Source organism: Cataglyphis hispanica, chromosome 6, assembly GCF_021464435.1.
Source record: "Cataglyphis hispanica isolate Lineage 1 chromosome 6, ULB_Chis1_1.0, whole genome shotgun sequence".
Classification (NCBI taxonomy): Eukaryota; Metazoa; Arthropoda; class Insecta; order Hymenoptera; family Formicidae; genus Cataglyphis; species Cataglyphis hispanica.
In genome coordinates, this window is record NC_065959.1 from 2,362,022 (window position 1) to 2,381,589 (window position 19,568).

The 19,568-nt window shown below is 35.8% G+C and overlaps 2 protein-coding genes across 5 annotated transcripts in view; one reads left to right on the forward strand and one right to left on the reverse strand.

The window, feature by feature from the left end:
• LOC126850176 (atrial natriuretic peptide receptor 1-like) overlaps window positions 1-12,631 on the forward strand; it is an 85,246-nt gene extending 72,615 nt beyond the window's left edge. For all 4 annotated transcript variants that reach the window (XM_050592877.1, XM_050592879.1, XM_050592875.1 and 1 more), the window contains 5 exons: window positions 445-637; window positions 2,576-2,750; window positions 4,026-4,124; window positions 8,032-8,123; window positions 10,117-12,631. In XM_050592877.1, the coding sequence (XP_050448834.1) occupies window positions 445-637; window positions 2,576-2,750; window positions 4,026-4,124; window positions 8,032-8,123; window positions 10,117-10,764 (1,207 nt within the window). In that variant the 3' untranslated portion in view covers window positions 10,765-12,631. The remainder of the gene's footprint in view (window positions 1-444; window positions 638-2,575; window positions 2,751-4,025; window positions 4,125-8,031; window positions 8,124-10,116) is intronic.
• Window positions 12,632-12,770: 139 nt separating this feature from the next.
• Window positions 12,771-16,904, reverse strand: LOC126850194 (proclotting enzyme-like). The gene is made up of 8 exons (XM_050592912.1): window positions 16,724-16,904; window positions 15,938-16,083; window positions 15,724-15,854; window positions 15,566-15,660; window positions 14,873-15,176; window positions 14,055-14,299; window positions 13,351-13,511; window positions 12,771-13,088 (listed from the first exon to the last, which is right to left on the reverse strand). The coding sequence occupies exons 1-8, from the start codon at window positions 16,821-16,823 to the stop codon at window positions 12,927-12,929; spliced, it is 1,344 nt and encodes a 447-aa protein (XP_050448869.1). The 5' UTR covers window positions 16,824-16,904; the 3' UTR covers window positions 12,771-12,926.
• Window positions 16,905-19,568: the final 2,664 nt, after the last annotated feature.

Sequence of the window (19,568 nt, forward strand, 5' to 3'; positions counted from 1 at the left end):
TCTCTCTGCGTGTTGATTTTTTAATTTGGTCAAAGGAAAGAGCATACATATATGTCAATTAAAACTTTTTCCCTGCGTTTTAAATCTAGAATCTAATAGGAATATGTGGAAAACTCGTGTGGTTAATCTCGCGCACGGTCATTTTTTAATTAACTTTTGGAAACTCACGTGTTAAAAATCATCGTGTATTAAAATAAATTTCTTTTTCTTTAAATTTTTCGCAAAATAAAAAAATTATTGTTTTCCATATCTTAAAAGAAAATTTAAGTTTACAAATTTATTATTAAAATTAAAAATGACTAGATTGTTATAAGTATGCTTAAATTCATTTTGTCACCTACCAACTTTCGAAGTTAACGTTCTCGAAATTGTCCATTACTCCTCCGACTTGTTTCTCGTTTTCCTGTCCTCTCTGTGAAAGGCACATGTTTGTTCTGCGAGCAGATCAGTGGCGTCCCAGCTGATCCTCGGACAAAGCGTAATCGCCGAGACATACGACCAAGTGACAATCTACTTTAGCGACATCGTGGGCTTCACAAGCCTGTCGGCCGAGAGCACGCCTCTGCAGGTGGTCGATCTGCTGAATGACCTCTATACGTGTTTCGACTCCATTATCGAGAACTTCGATGTCTACAAGGTGAGTGATATTGACCCGCTTTAACCGCCATATCCGGGGGGTACGATGGAAATGATTCGACCCTTAGTCGAGGGGGTGAATATTTTAAACTGTGATAACAGTCACGATATATATATATATATATATATACAATATATCTCGCATTGGCACGTGGGATGACGATAAACTTTCATTCGTTTGCTCGCGAACGAGATATCACCAAGTTGCGTCACGGCACGTGACGTGCTCGCAATATCCAAGTTTTCTTCCGGGATAGTTTCATCGGAATGATGGACAAAGCGTTCATCGTTTCGACAAGTTTTTCTCGTTCGCGAGTCTGACTTCTCAATTAGAAAACTTGTGCTCAACGACCCTCTTTCACTTTCTTTCCTCTACGATTGTTTTTTTCTTTTTTTTTTCGCATTTTTTTCCGACTGTTTTTTTTTTTTAACTAAACGATCATCCGGAATAATCCATCGCTCAACCCACACGCCGTATATCTCATTGAAATCAAGTCTAAGAAATCTTGATTCTATATTTACAAAGTACTCCACGTGCCGTTATTTGGAGTCTATCGCAAGATATTCAATACGTTAAGGCCAATGCGAGAAATAAAAGAGATAAACATGGTAATTTCAGAGGACAAATTGTCCTTGATTTCTTACAAGAGCGATTTTCCATGAAAAGAACGCGATTACTCTTGCACACGCGTGGAACTGAATCTTACTGATAAAATATTTACATCCAATAGCGCCTGTAAGATTAGAACGATGGAAACAATGGAAAAATTATCGCATATAATAAATCGTAAAAATTTACGATTAATTGACATAAAATTTATAAATAAGCACGAAGGCGTGTAATTTATGTGTGATAAATTTGAAGTGATATATTATATTATAATATTATATTACAATATTTTATTATGCAAGAGGGCACATTATGCAAGATTATTCAATTAATGAAATAAGAATAATCGTGTTAAGCGAGTCTAAAACGCGTAAAATTTTCAATCGATAAAAAAGCGTCAGTATTCTAGTTTCTCTCTCTCAGAGAACATTTTTATATTTTTACAGTCTAAAAAGCACCTCTTGGTGCTGAGCACGGTGGCCGTATGATTATCGTGACTATATATATCTATTTTTCTGTAACAGTTTTTACTGACTTCCATTACTTTTTTCTAATTACAGATTAAAAAAAATTACGTTATAAACGTTTTTATTTTTTCTCTGCTCATTTTTAAAATATCACCGTTAATCATAAATTTTTATTTACTATTTATGTTTTCGTGTAATATTTCAAAATAATTGTCGCAACTTTATTTATATGAGGAATCTGCGGAAAAATTATATACTTTTTTTTCTCATGCTCTCAATTTTAAATAAATGAATATTATAGACGAAATTAATAATCTTTAAAATTTCTAAAATTTTATATAATTATATAATTTTATAATTATCTTATAATTATATTGATAATGTAATTGTATGGATTTTTCAAGAGATAAGATAAATAAAATAGTTCTTGTTTATTTTTATAATATTCTTGTGTTCTACTCTGCGATATTTCCACATTTAAGCTCACTGTAATCCGTCTACTTCACTTCGATATTATGAACTTTTTAACATTCTAGTGTCCTTGTACATAAAAACGTCCATTTCCTGATTTTTTCTTCTTTTCTCTAAGATCTTTTTCTTGTAATCTAATTAATCAGAATGGAAAATATAAGACAGAGATAAGTAAGTTTAATGCGAAAATGTTTTACAAGGCATTCTTATATAAAATAGATATGTTTTAATCAATTAAATAAATGTATTTATATATATTTAATTTAAAATTAAATTTTAAAGCAAAAATATTTTCTTATATATGCTCTCTCTCTCTCTCTCTCTCTCTCTCTCTCTCTCCTTTAATATTACATTTTTTATCAAGACAAAGTTTCTCTTGATCCCTTTTCAGGTAGAAACGATAGGGGATGCTTATATGGTCGTATCGGGATTACCAGTGAGAAACGGCATGAATCACGCTAGAGAAATTGCGAGGATGAGCTTAGCTCTCAGGGATACGGTAATGACGTTCAGTATTCGCCACAGGCCAAACGAGCAACTGAAGCTTCGCATTGGCATGCATTCTGGTGAGTCAACACTTTATCACATATGTCTCTCCGCTCACGCAAAGCAGGAGAAGATTAGTTTTAACATGATCCTAGACTTCGTGCCAATATTGGATCTTCGTATGATTTGTACACACCTTAAAGTGTGTTTCAGAAATCTTAACTTAATTTTAGCGACACATAAAAAGTTTTTAATATCTTGTATTATCATTTGTGTTCGATCGGATCAACTTTTTTTTATACCTCATTACTGCTTTATGAATTCTCTAATTTTTTGTGTCATATTTATATCGGGAATATTTATGATGCACTTTAGAATGGCGTTATGAAACGAGCATTTTTTATTATTATGAATCGATTTTTGTTTGCCTGTAACGAAGATTGAAGCGCGAGCTACAGATTGATATCATGCGAGTAATTTGAATTAAATAAAAAATATGGCGCGATATTTTGATATAAATTTTAACAGAAATTTTTTTCGAATTTATTTTTATTGGAAACAATGTTTGATGTGATTGAAACAATGTGGAAATGGATTTGTTGAAAATTTGACGGCTATATCTATGCTACGAAAGGATTGTGTTCCCCGATAAATAACATCGTTTTTCAAATTCTGTCTTCATTAATTTTTGAATTTACGGCGTGACTCTTGAGAATTCATCCTTGAAACATTACGTGACGAAAATCTCTATTTCACTCTTCAAACTTTTCTCTAAAATATTTTTCGATGAAATCGCATCTCGTGCGAATGTCATCTCACTTTCGAAACATCTTTTTAGATTGCGTGAAACTTAGATTACGCTGTTTCCGCGAGAAGAAGCGAGTCTATATGATTTACCTCAGACGGTTAGTTATAATTGGCAAAGTTAATTGCTTTTTAAATGAACTTAGAATGCAACGTCGCTTTCATATTCCCTAATGAACAACCATTCGAGAAAATAATTGCTCGTTAAATTTTTTTTATGGTCAATAAATACGACGAATTAATCTCTTCATTATTGTTAGGGAGCGCAACACGGTATAAAAAAATATTTTTCCAAAATATGTTAACGATACAAGAAATCAAAATATATGGTTAAATGACATTTAAAATATATTTGTTTTACAAAATCTTTTCTTCAAGGAATCTGTAAGATTATATTCTGTTTTAAAGAATTAAAAAATTGAAAAAAAAAAGATCTTTCAGATTTTTTTATATTTCTTTTTCTAAATCCGCTTGTTTGTCATCCTGATAATGTCAGAAGTAAAATTGGCATAAGGCGTATGGTGGTGGGTCGTACACGCGTTTGCTTACAGGACCATGCGTGGCTGGTGTGGTGGGTCTTAAGATGCCTAGATACTGCCTGTTCGGTGACACTGTCAACACAGCCTCCAGAATGGAGAGTAACGGAGAAGGTAATTAACAGCTCAGTCATTCTCTCGAAAGGGACGCCGGGGATTGTAATAGGGAAAATGTGAAGGTACAAAGTTATAGATGTGCGTGATAATTAAAGGGGAAAAGTAAAGGTGCGGCGACGCAAGAGAGCAAGGTCGTCACTTAAGAGAAAATCGACCCTGCTTCAAGTGTTTCCATAGAGATCCTACCTCGTGGTTACCTCATTTTCAGCCGTAAGCGCAACCATAAGTATTGATTAGCCATAACCACATGCTAATCTTTCCGGCAGCGATTCCTGTGTAATCGTTAGAAGACACACATCGATGTTTTTAGTATATTCGATAATTATAATTCTGAATTTTTTTTTTATTATTGATATTAGGCATATCGTTCATATCTTAAGCTTTTCAACATGTGCTTAACGATGATTATCTAATAATTCCGAGTAATTTTTCAATCGGACTGACAACAATAATTTTGATCGCCGCTTGACGAGGGACGATACGCGACAATGAAATTGATTGCACGCTGAATCCTGTTTATCTACACGCTCACGAGGCATATACGAGTATATGGTGTATCGCTTAATGCCGCGTGGGCGGCGATTCTCCCTCGCAAGGACCTCTAGGTGCCGGCGTCGAGGCAAGGACGCACCACGAGGCGCCACGCGGCTGTTTATCGAGTTTCTTCATATAGCACGTTTTGTGTGCGACGCGGGAATTATATCACGCATGTTAAAGAGAGTTTTCCGGCAGATAGATTGTATAACAAAATATAATTTCACTATTTTTTCTTTTTTTTCTTTTCAGTATTTTTTTTTTTAATGCTGATCGTCAAGTACGCGTTCAAGCACGAAGTGAACGTGACGATTTTTCAAACATCGTGTATTATTGTATTTGCAGAAACAAACAGATTATTCGATTACAACTAGAGTTGTCTCGGAAATGTGGATTTTATCATCGATCGATCGATTTTTTTTACGTAATCGGAAGAGATTGACTAACTTTGGAATTATAAAAGATTGAAAGAGGACTTTTTGAGAATAAAAAGGATTTAAATAACATATCTGAATTGTTTATTTTATTTTCTTTTTTAAAAAGGAAATAGAGAGATTTTCACAAAAATTAAAATTTGGAAAAGCTATTATAAATAATGCTTTACTTTTTGTTGATTTATTTTAATCTTAACTTGAGTTTACATAAATCTCATTTTTTTAGAATTTTAATGCAAAGCAATTAAATATCAGCTGTATTTAACTAGTCTAGAAATTTTACTTACATACAAGTTCAGTTCAAATTAAAATTTGGAAGCAAGATTACGTATACATATAAAATGTGTGACTATTCTCTACATACATAATAATATGAAAAGATTTGGAATATCAAACTCTGCAAATGTCACATCTCTAAAAAATGTATATTTTTGTAAAACCTCTGTAAAATAGAAACCAGCATAGCTTTAAAATCATCTATTTACGAAAACATTTATGAAAGTATAAATAACGTTTCTGTCTATAATTTTTTCCAAATAAAATATTTTCTGATTTTCCAGAAGTTTTTAACATTTAACAGCATTTTACGTATCAACAAGTCTTCGTTTAATAAGTATTATTGATACGTTAAATTATTTATTGATTGATTATATAGTAACATGTCTATTGTTCAAGCGTAATATCGCTGTTGAATATACGTGCTGAATCAATTATAATTATTTATGCACTTAATCAATTATCGTTTTATTTACGAAGCGCGGAATATTTATTATGTAAAATAATTGACGTATTATATCGCATAATGATCCGCTGTGATAAAATTATATGTAACAGATTTAAAATGAAGGACTTAGAGCGCTATTGATCATCGCGCAGCCACGCTAAAATTTCTCTTTCCGTAGAAAATGCAATCAGGTTGTTCTAGAAATAGGGGAGATCATACGAAAATTACGTATATTGGATTAGCATATTTGCGATCGCCCGTGCTCTGGCCGTCGGCTGTATCGTAATTGAACTTGCGCATCGAGTCACTGACGACGGAAGTTTCGATGAGCGCACTCATAACTTTATTATCGCTTTAAATTAAAAGTTCTCTCCAAGTGACCAGAGAGAAAGTGCCGATTTATTTATCTAGTTAGGTTGTTTGCGATCAGTTCGATTTGTTTCTTACACTCTTTATATCTATTATACCAATAACATCTTCTGATTAGCAAATTTGAGATTCGAAGAAAATTGTCCTGATTTCTTTTGTGAATTATTGTTATTAGAATATTAAAAAATTGAATGAAGAATCAGATAAATTATTCAATTTAAACTTCTGAAAAAAAGAAAGTTTCTCTTTTTAATTCAACAATTTATTTTTCTTTTAACTTTTAAATTAAATTATTCGTTAGCGCGTTTGCTACATAAAATTCATATAAAACTTTATTGAAATTAAAAAAATTAAAAATCTTTTACGCATTTGATGAAAGTCATTAAGCGATTTTTTTTTTTTTAATTTTAAGGAATGACAAGAATATGCTCCTTGCTTTTCCTCGCTGGAAAGGAAATTGCCAATATCGAGTTTTTTGATTCTCATACCGTAATTTTCGATCAACTTTAACCTGTAAAAAAACTCGCGAGCGAAATTGCTGGTGACAACGGAAAGTTGATTGGTAATCAAGATACATGAAGCTTACGTGTCAAAGGATTTAAAATTTTCCCTTGTCTTTACGTGTCATCTGTTCGTCGTCGCATCAAAATAAATCTAGTCGTGCTAGTCTTATAAAGGTCACGTCAGATCATGAAATTAATGAAGGAGCCGTAATATGACAGCTCAGCTTCGTCAGAACGCAAATAGACGTTTCGGGCTTCTCTCGTTTGCATAATTATTAAAAGTTACACACTTTTTGCGAATAATAATTTTTTGCGCTTTCGCCGAAGAGAGAAACGAGCTTCTATTTTTTTCGCGTAAATTACTCATTTTTTTCGTATAGAATTTTTCGCGATATTACAGTATGCTTTTTGCTATTTGATATTTTGATGAACGTTATTCTTCGCGGAGTGACTTTTGGCGGAATATTTATAAGTGCGTGTTTCCTCTGAGGATTTAATTTACATTCGGATAAAAATTAGGAACAAATCAAAAGTAAAGCATTAATAAATGCTTTTTAGAATCTTTATTCTCAGAAAAAGTTCTTTCGCTTTGAGCTTTTATGACTTTCTCGATAAACACGTTAAACATTTGACACATCGATTACAAATTGAAATGATCTTAAAAATAAATATGGGCATTAAAATAATTAAAATAAATGTTTCTGAAACATTCTGTATTTCTGTAATTCAGTAACATAGAAAATGATGTAACCACGGAACAATTGTGATCAAATGTAGGTACATGGAACTCGCGCTATTGTACGCTGTGTTGAAACTACGCTGTGGATACATTTAGTCGCCTAACAAAGTGCACTATCACCGGAAGCGATCGGTTCAAAGTTTATTCGCTTTACGTGCAGTTATTTTGAAAGCTGCCTTGAAAGCGAATTTCAAGCTGACGAATATTAATATCTTTTTTTTTTTTATTCTTGCCGATCGTCAAATATCACGTTTCAGTTATTTGAAGTATTTGATATCTACGTGGGAAAAGGGCATAGTGCGGCCTTTCATCGAAATTGAATCTAATTAATATTAAATTTTAATAATACTAAGTCAGTATTTTTAAAGAGATTAAAATATCTAAAAATATAATATTTTTTTATAAGATATATTATTAAAGTAAAAGCTTTTAAAAGGAATTACTCATTGGCAATATCTTGCAAAGCAAGTCATCTAACGTTCTTTGATTCGCTTTATTTCCCTCAATAACTACTCTCCTAACCAGAGAGGAGCGTCCCAATTAGCGTTGTAAGAGAATTATAGGGGACGTAAAAGAAATCGTTTTCCTTTCTCTGCGACAGCTTTAAAGATTCACGTCAGCCCGAAGACAAAGGAAATTTTGGACACTTTCGGCACATTCGAACTCGTCTGCAGAGGGGAGGTCATATTAAAGGTACGTTCTCGTATTCCATATTGTGGATATTTCTCAATTTCCTCGTGATCACCGTACATCGATATATACCTACTTGCTCGGCTTCTTATCTCGCAAACCCAACCTCCCGTTTACTTCCTTGGGGACGGAACGAGAAGAGGAGGCCGCGCAAGTTGCGGTCGAGATAAAACGCGTCGAGCGGGATTGCTGAGTGGTCTCTCGTGCCGCAAACGTCAGAGTGACGATGAGGGTGGAGGGTGGCTTTCGCGATTGGCGTTTCACGGTAGAAAGATGGATCCGGGTGATTATTACGCGAGCGCCTCGGTTACGATGTCTTTATCTCGCGAATCGCGATATAAAATACGTGTATTTCGCGCGAATTTTTTACCTATATAGCCGAGCAATAGTCGAGTCTCTCAATGGAATAGGTACACATGATGTTTTTTTATATTTCATTAATTTAACGATGGATATTTTCCAAGTATACGACGTCTTGCAATGACTTCAAGTGCCTCGTTATACTGCAACTGTTTAAGATACTTTTCCAATTAATTTCTTGTTTTATAATTATATTTAATATAAATTAATATTAATTAATAATAAATAAATATTGATAATATTTTTTTTTATTTTATGTTATATATTCCACCGTTAAAAAAAGTTATAAGTTCCTGCATGAAGCAGCATCGAAGGAAATCTTTTTTTTATAATTCAATCCTTTTTATTTTATTTTTCTAATTATGTTGACAGTTTCAAAGTTTTATTTCAGTTCGAATGTATAATGTAAGCAAATACTCTTTCGACGAGGGACTCGACTTTCTCAACTTCGGCAATCGCAATCCCCAGAGCCAGGAATTGTAAATCGCGCAATTGCAAACTATGTACGACACGGTTGCTCGTTTCAGATATATATGAAATATATTCACAGATGTTGTATCGTAACCGAACGCATTATACCCCCGTGTATATATATATATATATATATATATATATATATATATATATATATATATGTCGCATCGGAACACCGGAACACCGCCTGTTGTCCGCAGGTATATTCTGTTTCCGTTTTCCCGGAAGAGAATAATTCGCATAGACGCGCGTAAACCGACGGCAGTTATTTCGGCGAAATTGCTTCGCCATCCATGACTTTGTCGTGACAAAATTGATAATACGATAAACATAGTAGCGGACTTTAGAAATACGACTATTACGTTAAATCGCGCGATCTCGTTAATCTTCACGTAGACGGCGTTAACTGCCGCTATTACGCGATCGGTTTGTGATCACTCGATCGTGCGACCGTGAAACGTCATCGTGTCGCTTGTCATTAGACGATCGATTAAATATATCTGCTTGAGTGGAGACGCTGATGATGACAGACGGAGACACGATTGAATCGTTTACCGTACAATTCGGGTCAAAGTTCAGCGTTTGCGATGAGAGAGAGAGAGAGAGAGAGAGAGAGAGAGAGAGAGAATGATTGCAAGTATGATAATTAATTAATAAGAGAATGCCAGCAGAACTTTGCTTGGCAATTCGCGAGTTCGTACATCGAGTTTGCTTGCCGAGATTAAAATTCAAGTGTCACTATCGGACAATATACGTTACCGCTTGTTTGAATATTCACGAGGGTAACTGAGTTAAACACACTCGTTGATCGCCATCGTGTAACGAAGCGACACAATAGTTCTGTTACATTGAACTCTACCGCAGGATGATCTTAATTAAATCTTTGGAATTACGCGCTATGGTTTTTAACCTTCAACATTTATGACTATAGTACAACGTGATTTTGTCACATTTAATTGTTTCATATTTTGATAGATTTGTAGAATTACATTAATGAGAGTTTCTTACATGATTTATCTTTAAATGTATAAGAGAAAAAATATCGAAATAATACAAACGTTGTATAGATAAATTATGCGAAATATTCTATTTGATTTTTCGACCGCACAAGATCTGAGCGTTTCAACTCTCGAAATAATCCCTTGTTTTTGCCAATATCCAGGGTAAAGGTCCCATGACTACTTACTGGCTGATAGGCGAAAAACCGACGAACAACAACGTGCAACAGGCGAATCCCACGACATTCAGTCAGATATCGAGCCTGCAGGATCAATCCCCTGCCGTCACGGCGCAAATTCAGATGACGCAACCGAAGCAAGTGGAGCAACGCGCGCTTCCACCCACTGGCCAGCACAAATTTCAAGATCAATCGGACCAGCAGTACCCGGCTCAGCAGCAACAATCGATTCAGTCGAGGAGTCAGGAGTCGCGACAGCAGGGGCATCCAGAGGGTCAGCAGTGGCCGCAAGAATCGCAGAACTTGGGTTTAACGGGTCAACCACGGAGTCAAGGCCCGATTCAGGTTAATCCATCGTCCGTTGCACCGAATCAGCTTCAGCAGAAAACCGCAATGGCCATGAATCCCGCTTGCGGTCTCGCCATCACTGGCAACGGCGCGCCGAAATCGACGATCGCGTCGCGGACTGTCGTCGCCAACTCCTCGCCGTCTCGCAACCGATCGAGCGGTTCGTCGAACGCGAGCAACTCCGTGCACCAGGTCTATCCGACGGCCGAGAGTATGCCAAATCACACCGAGAGTGGTCCCAACGCGCCGCTCCTTTTACCCGCGGGTGCGATTCCCAGAGTCTAGCTCTCTTAAATTGTCTTCTATCAGTGACATCCGCTTTATCAATTCCCGAATCTTGGAAAGATACCGCGAGCTTGATCGATACTTGGACACATCGATGAGAATTTTGATCGGTACTCGTGAGATAAAATTAGACGAAAGCAACGGACTTGTTAGAGTTTAGAGGATGAAAACGAAGGACACTTTTAAGGTTGTCAAGACTCAGCTTCTGCGTTTCAAGAATTAGATCTCTTCGAGGCAACAGTTATTTATCGTTTGATTAATTTTATCATGCGTTTCTCTAGCGTTAATTAATTTTCTGCCTTTCTGAAAGTTTATTTGTTGAGTGGAAATTGTAGTTAATCAATTGGTAGGAAGTTTACTTTTCACAAATTATTCATTATTAATAATAGATATAGCTGACGAGGCGAGGCTCTACAGAGTCAAGGACCAACTCCAGATTCGCAGAAAGTAAATCTTTTCCTACAAGGTATTACGGAACCAAATTTTACAAAGATAACAATTAGCGCAATTTAGAACAAATATGACTGTCGCGACGGTTATCAGATCGCACAGATGGACAGCGAAAACTCGGATTAGAGCAGAAAGAAACTTGAAGAAGGAGCAATGAATTATAGATACACGATTGATGCTTTCGCCGAAGGTACTTATGATCTTTTGCATATGAACACAGTATTATTACCGGTCACGTATGCATTTTATTTATTCAAACTGAAACAAACATTTGATGAAATACGATTCATATGCAACGACACGTAAAATGCAATATGGGCTTAATTTAGCGGCAAATTTCTATTATCTGCGACCAATCCCCGCCGAATTAAATCACGAACATACGCAACTCTAAATTCTCTCTTTTTTTTTAAGATTTTAAGAACTTGTTTTATCAATTTTGATTAACAGTTATTAATCTAAATATTTTTATTGATATTATTATTACAATTATTTAGAACGGGACAGAAAAATAATTGGATCCGAAGGTGTAATTTTATTAATGTTTGGAAAGTTTTCTTGAGATTCATCATACAAACGAACAGTGAAATTTCTCGACCTTATCTATATGTATACTTATTATGGAAGTATTTGTGCGTAAGCTTCTTGTAATATATTTTTTCTATTTTTTTTTTTTCTATCGAAGTGATTTTGCTCTTTTTCGTCATTTATCTGTGATCGCGGATTATAAACAAATATCACGAGGCACGTAAATCAGCCACAGTGTGTTTGTCGTTGCATGCCCATTATAACAAATATTATTGTATTCGTAATGCGCGCGTGCTTACAGAGCGCAACACGATACAGAGAATTCCGAACCTATTACATACACACAACAAACACACACACACACACACACACATACCCACGCAAAGTGTTATATATAAATATATAAAAGAGAGAAAAAGAAATATATATGTATACACATACAAATACATGTATATGTTATGAGATTAGATTATATATATATATATATATATAGATGTATATGACTGCAAGAAAGCAAAAAGTTACCAGTAGCTAACGTCGATGTTTAGAGTCCGCTCGTAGCGAACGGAGGCTGGGCCTCTCACGAAACGAGTCTATGACGTGTCTGAAAAATAATAGCGAGAATGCGAGTGCGTATACCTGCGCGACACAAATACAAACATACACATATAGGAGAGCAAGTATATGCACACGCGGTCGCAGTTGCATGTGTTTAATGTATGGACGAACGGTGCAGGTGATTGATGATGATTCTTCGCGGTTACCCCTGTTGTAAACGCGGTATGTGGCGATACGAGGTGAGAGAAATGGGGAGCATTTACACTCGCGTTCGCGAGTACGATGCATCGTGAAGAGTGAAATTCTATCTGTGTCAATCTCTCTTTTAACGATGTACCAATGAATATTCCGAAAATAAAGTTTAATTGTTTTCAAAAAAAAAAAAACTCCGATCAGCTCGGCGTGTCCTCTCCGTGTAGCTTATTAACGTCGCACACGTTTTTGCGTTAAGCTGCATTGAAAGACAACAATTATTTTATTAGACAGTTTTTATTGGACACGTCATACATAAAAACGCGATGAAAATAATCATTGGATATAAAAAGATAGAAAATCTTTGGTACGAGAGAGCAGCGGGAGAAAGAGCGGGAGAGAGAGAGAGAGAGAGCGGCAATATCGCGTGACGTTCAAAATACTGCGTTCGCGAATATCCAATCGAGGTAAGAGCTCACGCGGGTGTATATCCCCGGGAATCCAGGTTCACCGCAACGGATTCCCCAGGATACTATTCCGATGTTGACCCACCTGCCGTTGCCGAGTTGATGCAACAACGGGCCGCCCGAGTCACCCTGAAAGAAGAGACTTATTGGACTCTCGGGTAATGTATGGATCTATTTTTTAAAATGCATATCCATCTTGAGTATAAGCTATCTTAAAAATATTAACGGATCTCCTTTCCCCTCGGCGATAGGAGGATGAAGGGAGGGGAGGGGAGGGAGGGGCACCCATTAAGGATAAAGACTTTCGCAGATTAATGGACGTTTTAACATTTCATCGCCGTGATTTTCCGCGTTTGCCACTTTGCTTGTAGTGAATAAATCATCGTCTCACTTGACAGGCGTCGCGACCACCCTCATAAGCGCCGGCGCACAATGTAGTATTCGGGATCCGTTGCGTGAAGCTGCGAACGCATCTTTCCTGAGGCCATACCGGCACTGAGGTTTCCATCAACACTGTACTAGCGGGTCCTCCGTAATATTGCGTGCCCCATCCTAGTAGATTTTTTTCAGTAAAAGTTACAAGAACAATCTTTGTACATTTTACGTTCTTTAATGTTATTCGAGATGATTTGTGACAAACATAGAAAGAGGAGGTGATTTTGTCTCGTGCAGAAATAAATCGAAGATGCGGAGAAAAGTTGTTTTCAAGATTTTATTTTTAATAAAATTTGCTTTAGAAAAAATCTTATTATAATTTCTATTTTATATTTTCGACTTATTTATGTACGAGAAATTATCTCTCTTTCGATTATACCACATTTTCCGACTCTATAATAGCAGAAGTAAAAGGAGTTGTTTTGTGGTAAAATCGTAGTTAGAAATATTACAAGAAATATGCACAGAGCGATGGAATGAATAATGAAGTAAATAAATTTCATCTAATGCAATATCTAAGAAATAACTTCTGCTGTAGCAATAAGAAAGAATAACCTTTTTTTTCTGCAAATTTACTACAAGATATCAATCCAAATAGAAAAATCAATAATTTAGCGCACATAGCTTTTTTTCATTTGAGAAATAATATATATTTCCGACCTGTGACGATGGCGTTTTTGTTCTCGAAGGATTGTTGAACGGGCGGGAGGCAAATGGGCCAGATGTAGCTATTAAACGCAGTGGGTCGATTGATCTTAATAATGGCGATGTCGTTCTCGTAAGTGTTCAATTTGAAATCCCTGTGTATTCGTATCTCCGAAACCATGAAATCCAATGCACGCGTTTCCTCGGATTTGGTAAAATCGTACTCGCCGAGTCTCACCGTGATGTCACGCGGTTTGTACCTAAAACAACGGCACACACGTGGGATAACTGTAATTCGCGTAACTGTTCATTTTATGATTACGAGAAACGGATGCCGCGCGTTTATTATACGTTACAGTCTTGGAACAAAAGGTATAAGTGTGCTGGTATGCTGGGAACATTATAAAGTCTAAGCGCGATCACCGCCAGACGCCAGGGGCCGCGAGAATATGAATATCTTATGCTTGTGAAATATCATCCGAATCGTAATCACGTTTAAACTTTGAGGTGCGAGAACGTAAATGTCTCGTAACAAAAATTTTATTTTTTATTTTCATTTTTAATACAATTTTTTTTTTTTATTTAGAACCATAATTTTTAAGTTTTATCTATAAAGAGAGAAAAATATTAAAATAGCAAACGATTTAATATTTTATGATATCAAAATAATACAAAATGTGTGCGTTTAAGTACTGATGTGTACTAAAGATTAAAAAAAATTTTTTATGCACACTTTACATTTTAAGGTTGAAGTAATTTTAAATATTAATTCAAGATATTTTTATAGACTCATTCTAGTTTTTTGTTGGAAGGGATTGCACAATATAGTTTACCTGTAAACACAATGCGCCGCGGTAAGAACATGCCTATCGGTGATCAGTACACCCCCACAATACTGAATCGCGTCTTGCCGAAGAAGAGCCGCCATCCATGGCCATTCTTTAGGATCAGCCGGCTGACCACCCGCGATTCTAATCTTCGTTTTTGTAGTCGTGCCGCATCCTCTCGGTCTTCGTGCTTTTCTCGTCGGTTCTTTAATATCGTCCAAAGTCGCGTTTTTCCGCGAAATTGCGTCCTTGACAGATGGCCCATTTTCGTCCTCGCTTTCGTCCCACTCTTCCTTGTCGTCGTCGAGATCTACGAGGAAAATGAAAAATTTCAAATATATATATATATATATATATATATATATATATATATATATATTACGTTCACGTACGCAAACACGGAGGGTGTCGTGAGCGTTGACAGGTATATGTGATAGATAATGTTTATCGAGAGGGTGTACGTGTATTGCGCTTTCATTAAAACACATTAGATAATCGATAAAGACACTTATCGCGAGTAAATCTTGCGCGAAAATATATTGCGTGATCGTGTTATTCAATTTAAAGAAAATAATTTTTTGCCTTTACTGTCATGTACACGAGAAGAGAATTCTTCTAAAAATTTGTCATGACATTATAATGAATAAATTATAGCTTTTATAATTAATTTATATAATGGAATTATGGAATTATACAAACTTGCTATCGCTGGTAACATGCTGGCTAAATCATCGTCGAAGGTTTTATCCGATCGGGCTGTCACGACGCTATCCGGACAACACACACCGATGTACCTGCGACGAGGAAAAACATTAATACGATGAACGAACGGTGCACGAAGTACAATGTTAGCTTACGTCTGTTCAATTATGCACATATAATCCATAAATCGCGCAGAGTTCGAGCGGAACTCTTCAAGGACGCATCCGCTGAAATGTTTGCAGTGACCGCTCTGATTGCGCGGCGCGATGCAAGCTTGATAGGTTTTCTAGAAAAAAATTAATTACTATTATTAAATACTCCTTTTCTTCCTTTCTTCCCGTGTTTATAAATAATATTGCGATAACGCACCTGTTTATTTAAATTACCGGCACCCAGATTGATAAATCGTTTCTCGCGAAAGTACGGATGGAAAATGCTTTCCGGAAATCGGAACAGGTTCTGATGCCGAGGATGTAGTGCCTGCCATTCCCGATTCCCGATTATCGAGGTTGGATCTGAGAAATACAGGACGCATCATATGCATCGGCGAACACGTTTGCGATGCTGCGTGTGAATATATGTTTGATACACAACGAAATTTAATGAGGATGGAGCGTCCGAAAGATATATTATCAGTATAATGATTTGACTATTTCCGTTGAAAGAATACGCCTTCTAAGATTTTCGAAACGAATCTCCATTTGTCATTCAATCGCCACTCACAATAACGACGTTATCTATTATACTTATTTGTAATAATGTATTTGCATTTAATGAATCGTTGAAAAATGCTGCAGTCACGAGTGCGCATATTAATCATCAATTTTATAGATATCTCGATATAAATGTACACATATTAAAGTGTTTTATAGTTTGGAAAAAAATATCATAAATATATATTTACCGTTTGCGCAAGTTGATTTTATAACATTTACATATATATTTCTCTTTTTATTTTAATAAAAATAGAAATCTTATCTTACATCAACGTAAAGTAATATTTTTTAATGACACATTACTATTTACATATTTTTATTATACAAGAGATATTGCTTTATTTAAAGTTTAAGTTTGAAGGTAAAATTTATTCATATTTTTTCATTTATATTAAAGAGGATAATTAAAATATTACACTTAATATATAATAATGCTTACCTGCAGCGTTTTTGAAATCCGAGGAAAGGCATCGGTAATATTGAAGGATGCACAGTAAAGAGAGTAACACAAATTGATAGACATTAGTAAACGTCCGCATTTAAATTAGTGTCGACTTTGGATCGTCTTGAATGACAATAGCGTGAACGCGACGGTGGCTTTTTAGACAGCCTCGACCAGAGAACGGACAATGACTTCGAAATAGGGAAAGCCGTCATTTATATACACACACGCCTGCAATATATGGAACCCAGCAAACACTTCTTCAAGCTGAATGTCTTCCCTTAGGCGAAGAATTATTCTTACGGATTGCAAGAACGAAGAGAAATGATAATATCAATATTATTATATCTTCATTGCTATTATATAAAATTTAATAAAATTGATTATTTAATTTGCACTCTCTCCACAAAAAATAATTTTTTGTTAAAGAAATTTTTATTGGGATAAAAGAGCGAAAAAGGAGAGAAGAAATAATTTAAAAAATTTGCAAATTCCAATAAGGTGCTTTTTATGATTGAAACAGTGGACGTTTAATTAAAATTTATTCGCAATCATCCAGCGATATTTCTCGCTCATTTTAACACCGTGTCAAATTATTAAAAGTGCTTTTTGTGTATGCTGCGTTGTGCCGCTTTATCGATTCGACACCGTTTTTGGCTGATCATTTAATAAACCCATTACGTTAATATGGCCTAATTGCCACGAAGGTCACGAATCAGAAGTTATTTCGAGAAAGAGTGGAAGTAGAGGTCGGAGGAGAAATTACGCCCGACCTATCCGAACAAAGATCAATTCATGCGAATATCTCGGCGCATATACTTGTCGAAGCGACGAGTAATGGACGGCCGGTAACTCGAGAAATATTCGATTCCGTTTGACGTTTTATTAAACGCTCAACGCAAACTCCGCGTTGCGGCGGAATCTCGAGAGCCGGAGAAGAACAGAGAAATGCAAAGAATATGATAAAAGGAGCGCGATGAACGAGTCGTGAATAAACGCACGATGCGAGCGAGAGGAGAAAAATGAAGAATCGAGACACTTTCTTTTTCTCCCTCAAGTCAAGTAGCCGAGAGATGAAATTCAGTTATCTTCTGTCTTTGTTTCTATACGGGATACTCGAGAAAACAGATATCACCCACATGCCTGTCTAGGCCATTGGCTTCATCGAGTCGCGCGCACGCACGCACGCATAATACGGTCACCTACGATGCGCATAATGAGAAGCAGGTGACGATTTTTTTGGAATATTTAGGCGACACGAGATGCAATGCCCGCTGAATAAGCAATGAATTTCATAGTGAATAATTTTAAATTAATTCTTAAATTTGATTATTATTTTGTTTTTATATTTTAAGCAATATCTTTTCGTTACTTGGATACATAAAATTTAAATAACTATGTCTAACATGTGTAACATTAAATGACAGATGTGCATTTACGGGCTATTTCAAAACTTTTTAAGAACGCCGGTCAAACGGAACAGAAGGCCGCGATTGAGAAACGCAATAATCCAGTATTTTACGCAGTATTTTACGTCCAGTATTATCAACTACCTATTTATGCACGCGTCATTGATCGCTGCGAATGAGATGAAATCGACTGTGCTGATAACGTTTTTTACAACTTTTCTGTAAAAAAAGTCCGCAAATTCTTTGTGACGGACATAGGCGAAAAGAGAAAAAAATTTGACAGCTAACTATGAAACAAAAATATCTATACGGAATAATTATTAGCCTTCAGTCTTTATAAAATTAGATAATTATTATTTTTTTTTTTTAAATATAATATAAAATGTGCTAAATTTTTTTTTATGACATTTAGTTACGATGACATAAGACTCGGACAAAAAGAGAAAAAAATACGATTAAATCCGCAATATTCTGAGAGAAGCAATATTTTTGCTAGAATGACAAAGTATATTGTAAAAAAATTTTTTCAAAAACGCTCTAAAGCCGCGCACGTTCTCTACGCTCATTTTCTAATATTACACGTTCAGTATGTAACCGTACTAAAGACATGTTCGACATTGAATCTTCGAGTGTTTGTGAGTACTTGCCGAGCGTTTGCTGCATTGTAAGTTTAACAGTAAATCTGTCACGCAACTCATCGCTCGCATTCTAGGATATGCCTTTGGCGCTGCACTAAGGAGAATGTCATCTCTCAGATAGAGTTCTTTGTGGCCTCAAGGAATTTCACACGCGTTTCACACAGGGCTTTGCGTGCAACTACAAAATTGTCTCTTTGCGACACAATTTTACACGGGAAACGAGATCGTCATGGATTTTCCGGAAAATTCTTGATCAATGAGACAGAATTCAAATTTTTGTCAAAAATTTTGTAAAAAAAATAGTGTGTTTTGTATCGATTATAAAAATGTGTTTTGTATGATTATAAAAAGTGTTTTGTATGATTATAAAAAATTGAAGGCGGAAAGAGAGAGATGAGCATTTAAGTTGAACGTCACGGTGAGAAATTGTCATCACCCACATGCTCGGCACGTCTTGCCGCGAGATCTTCCGCGGGCTCACTTTGCCATACAAGATCGAGAGCACAGAGATCTCCATCCTGATTCGTTTGTGAGTAAGATTAATTTGACGTCGTATCGGCAAGCCTCTCGCGTTTACGATTTTGGACGATGATGGATGTGCATAAAGCGCTGCTTGCAATATGTGATTACTTCGAGAAGATTTTTAGAATCTGACTTATGCCCGTACTGCCACTTTCACCGCGCATGTCATTATCTTCTGATATATCGTCTTGGTGATTTCGTGAAAATGCTAGTGATAATAAAGAGATGTAGTTATAGATTTTTATAAACAAAGATTGCTGTTTTATCCAACTG

Coding starts and splice junctions, on each gene's coding strand:
- LOC126850194 (XM_050592912.1), bottom strand. CDS start 16,823: ATGCGGACGTTTACTAATGTCTATCAATTTGTGTTACTCTCTTTACTG. Junction 15,855..15,937: donor CCGGTAATTTAAATAAACAG/GTGCGTTATCGC, acceptor ATTTTTTTCTAG/AAAACCTATCAAGCTTGCAT. Junction 14,300..14,872: donor GCGGCGCATTGTGTTTACAG/GTAAACTATATT, acceptor CCGTTGTTTTAG/GTACAAACCGCGTGACATCA.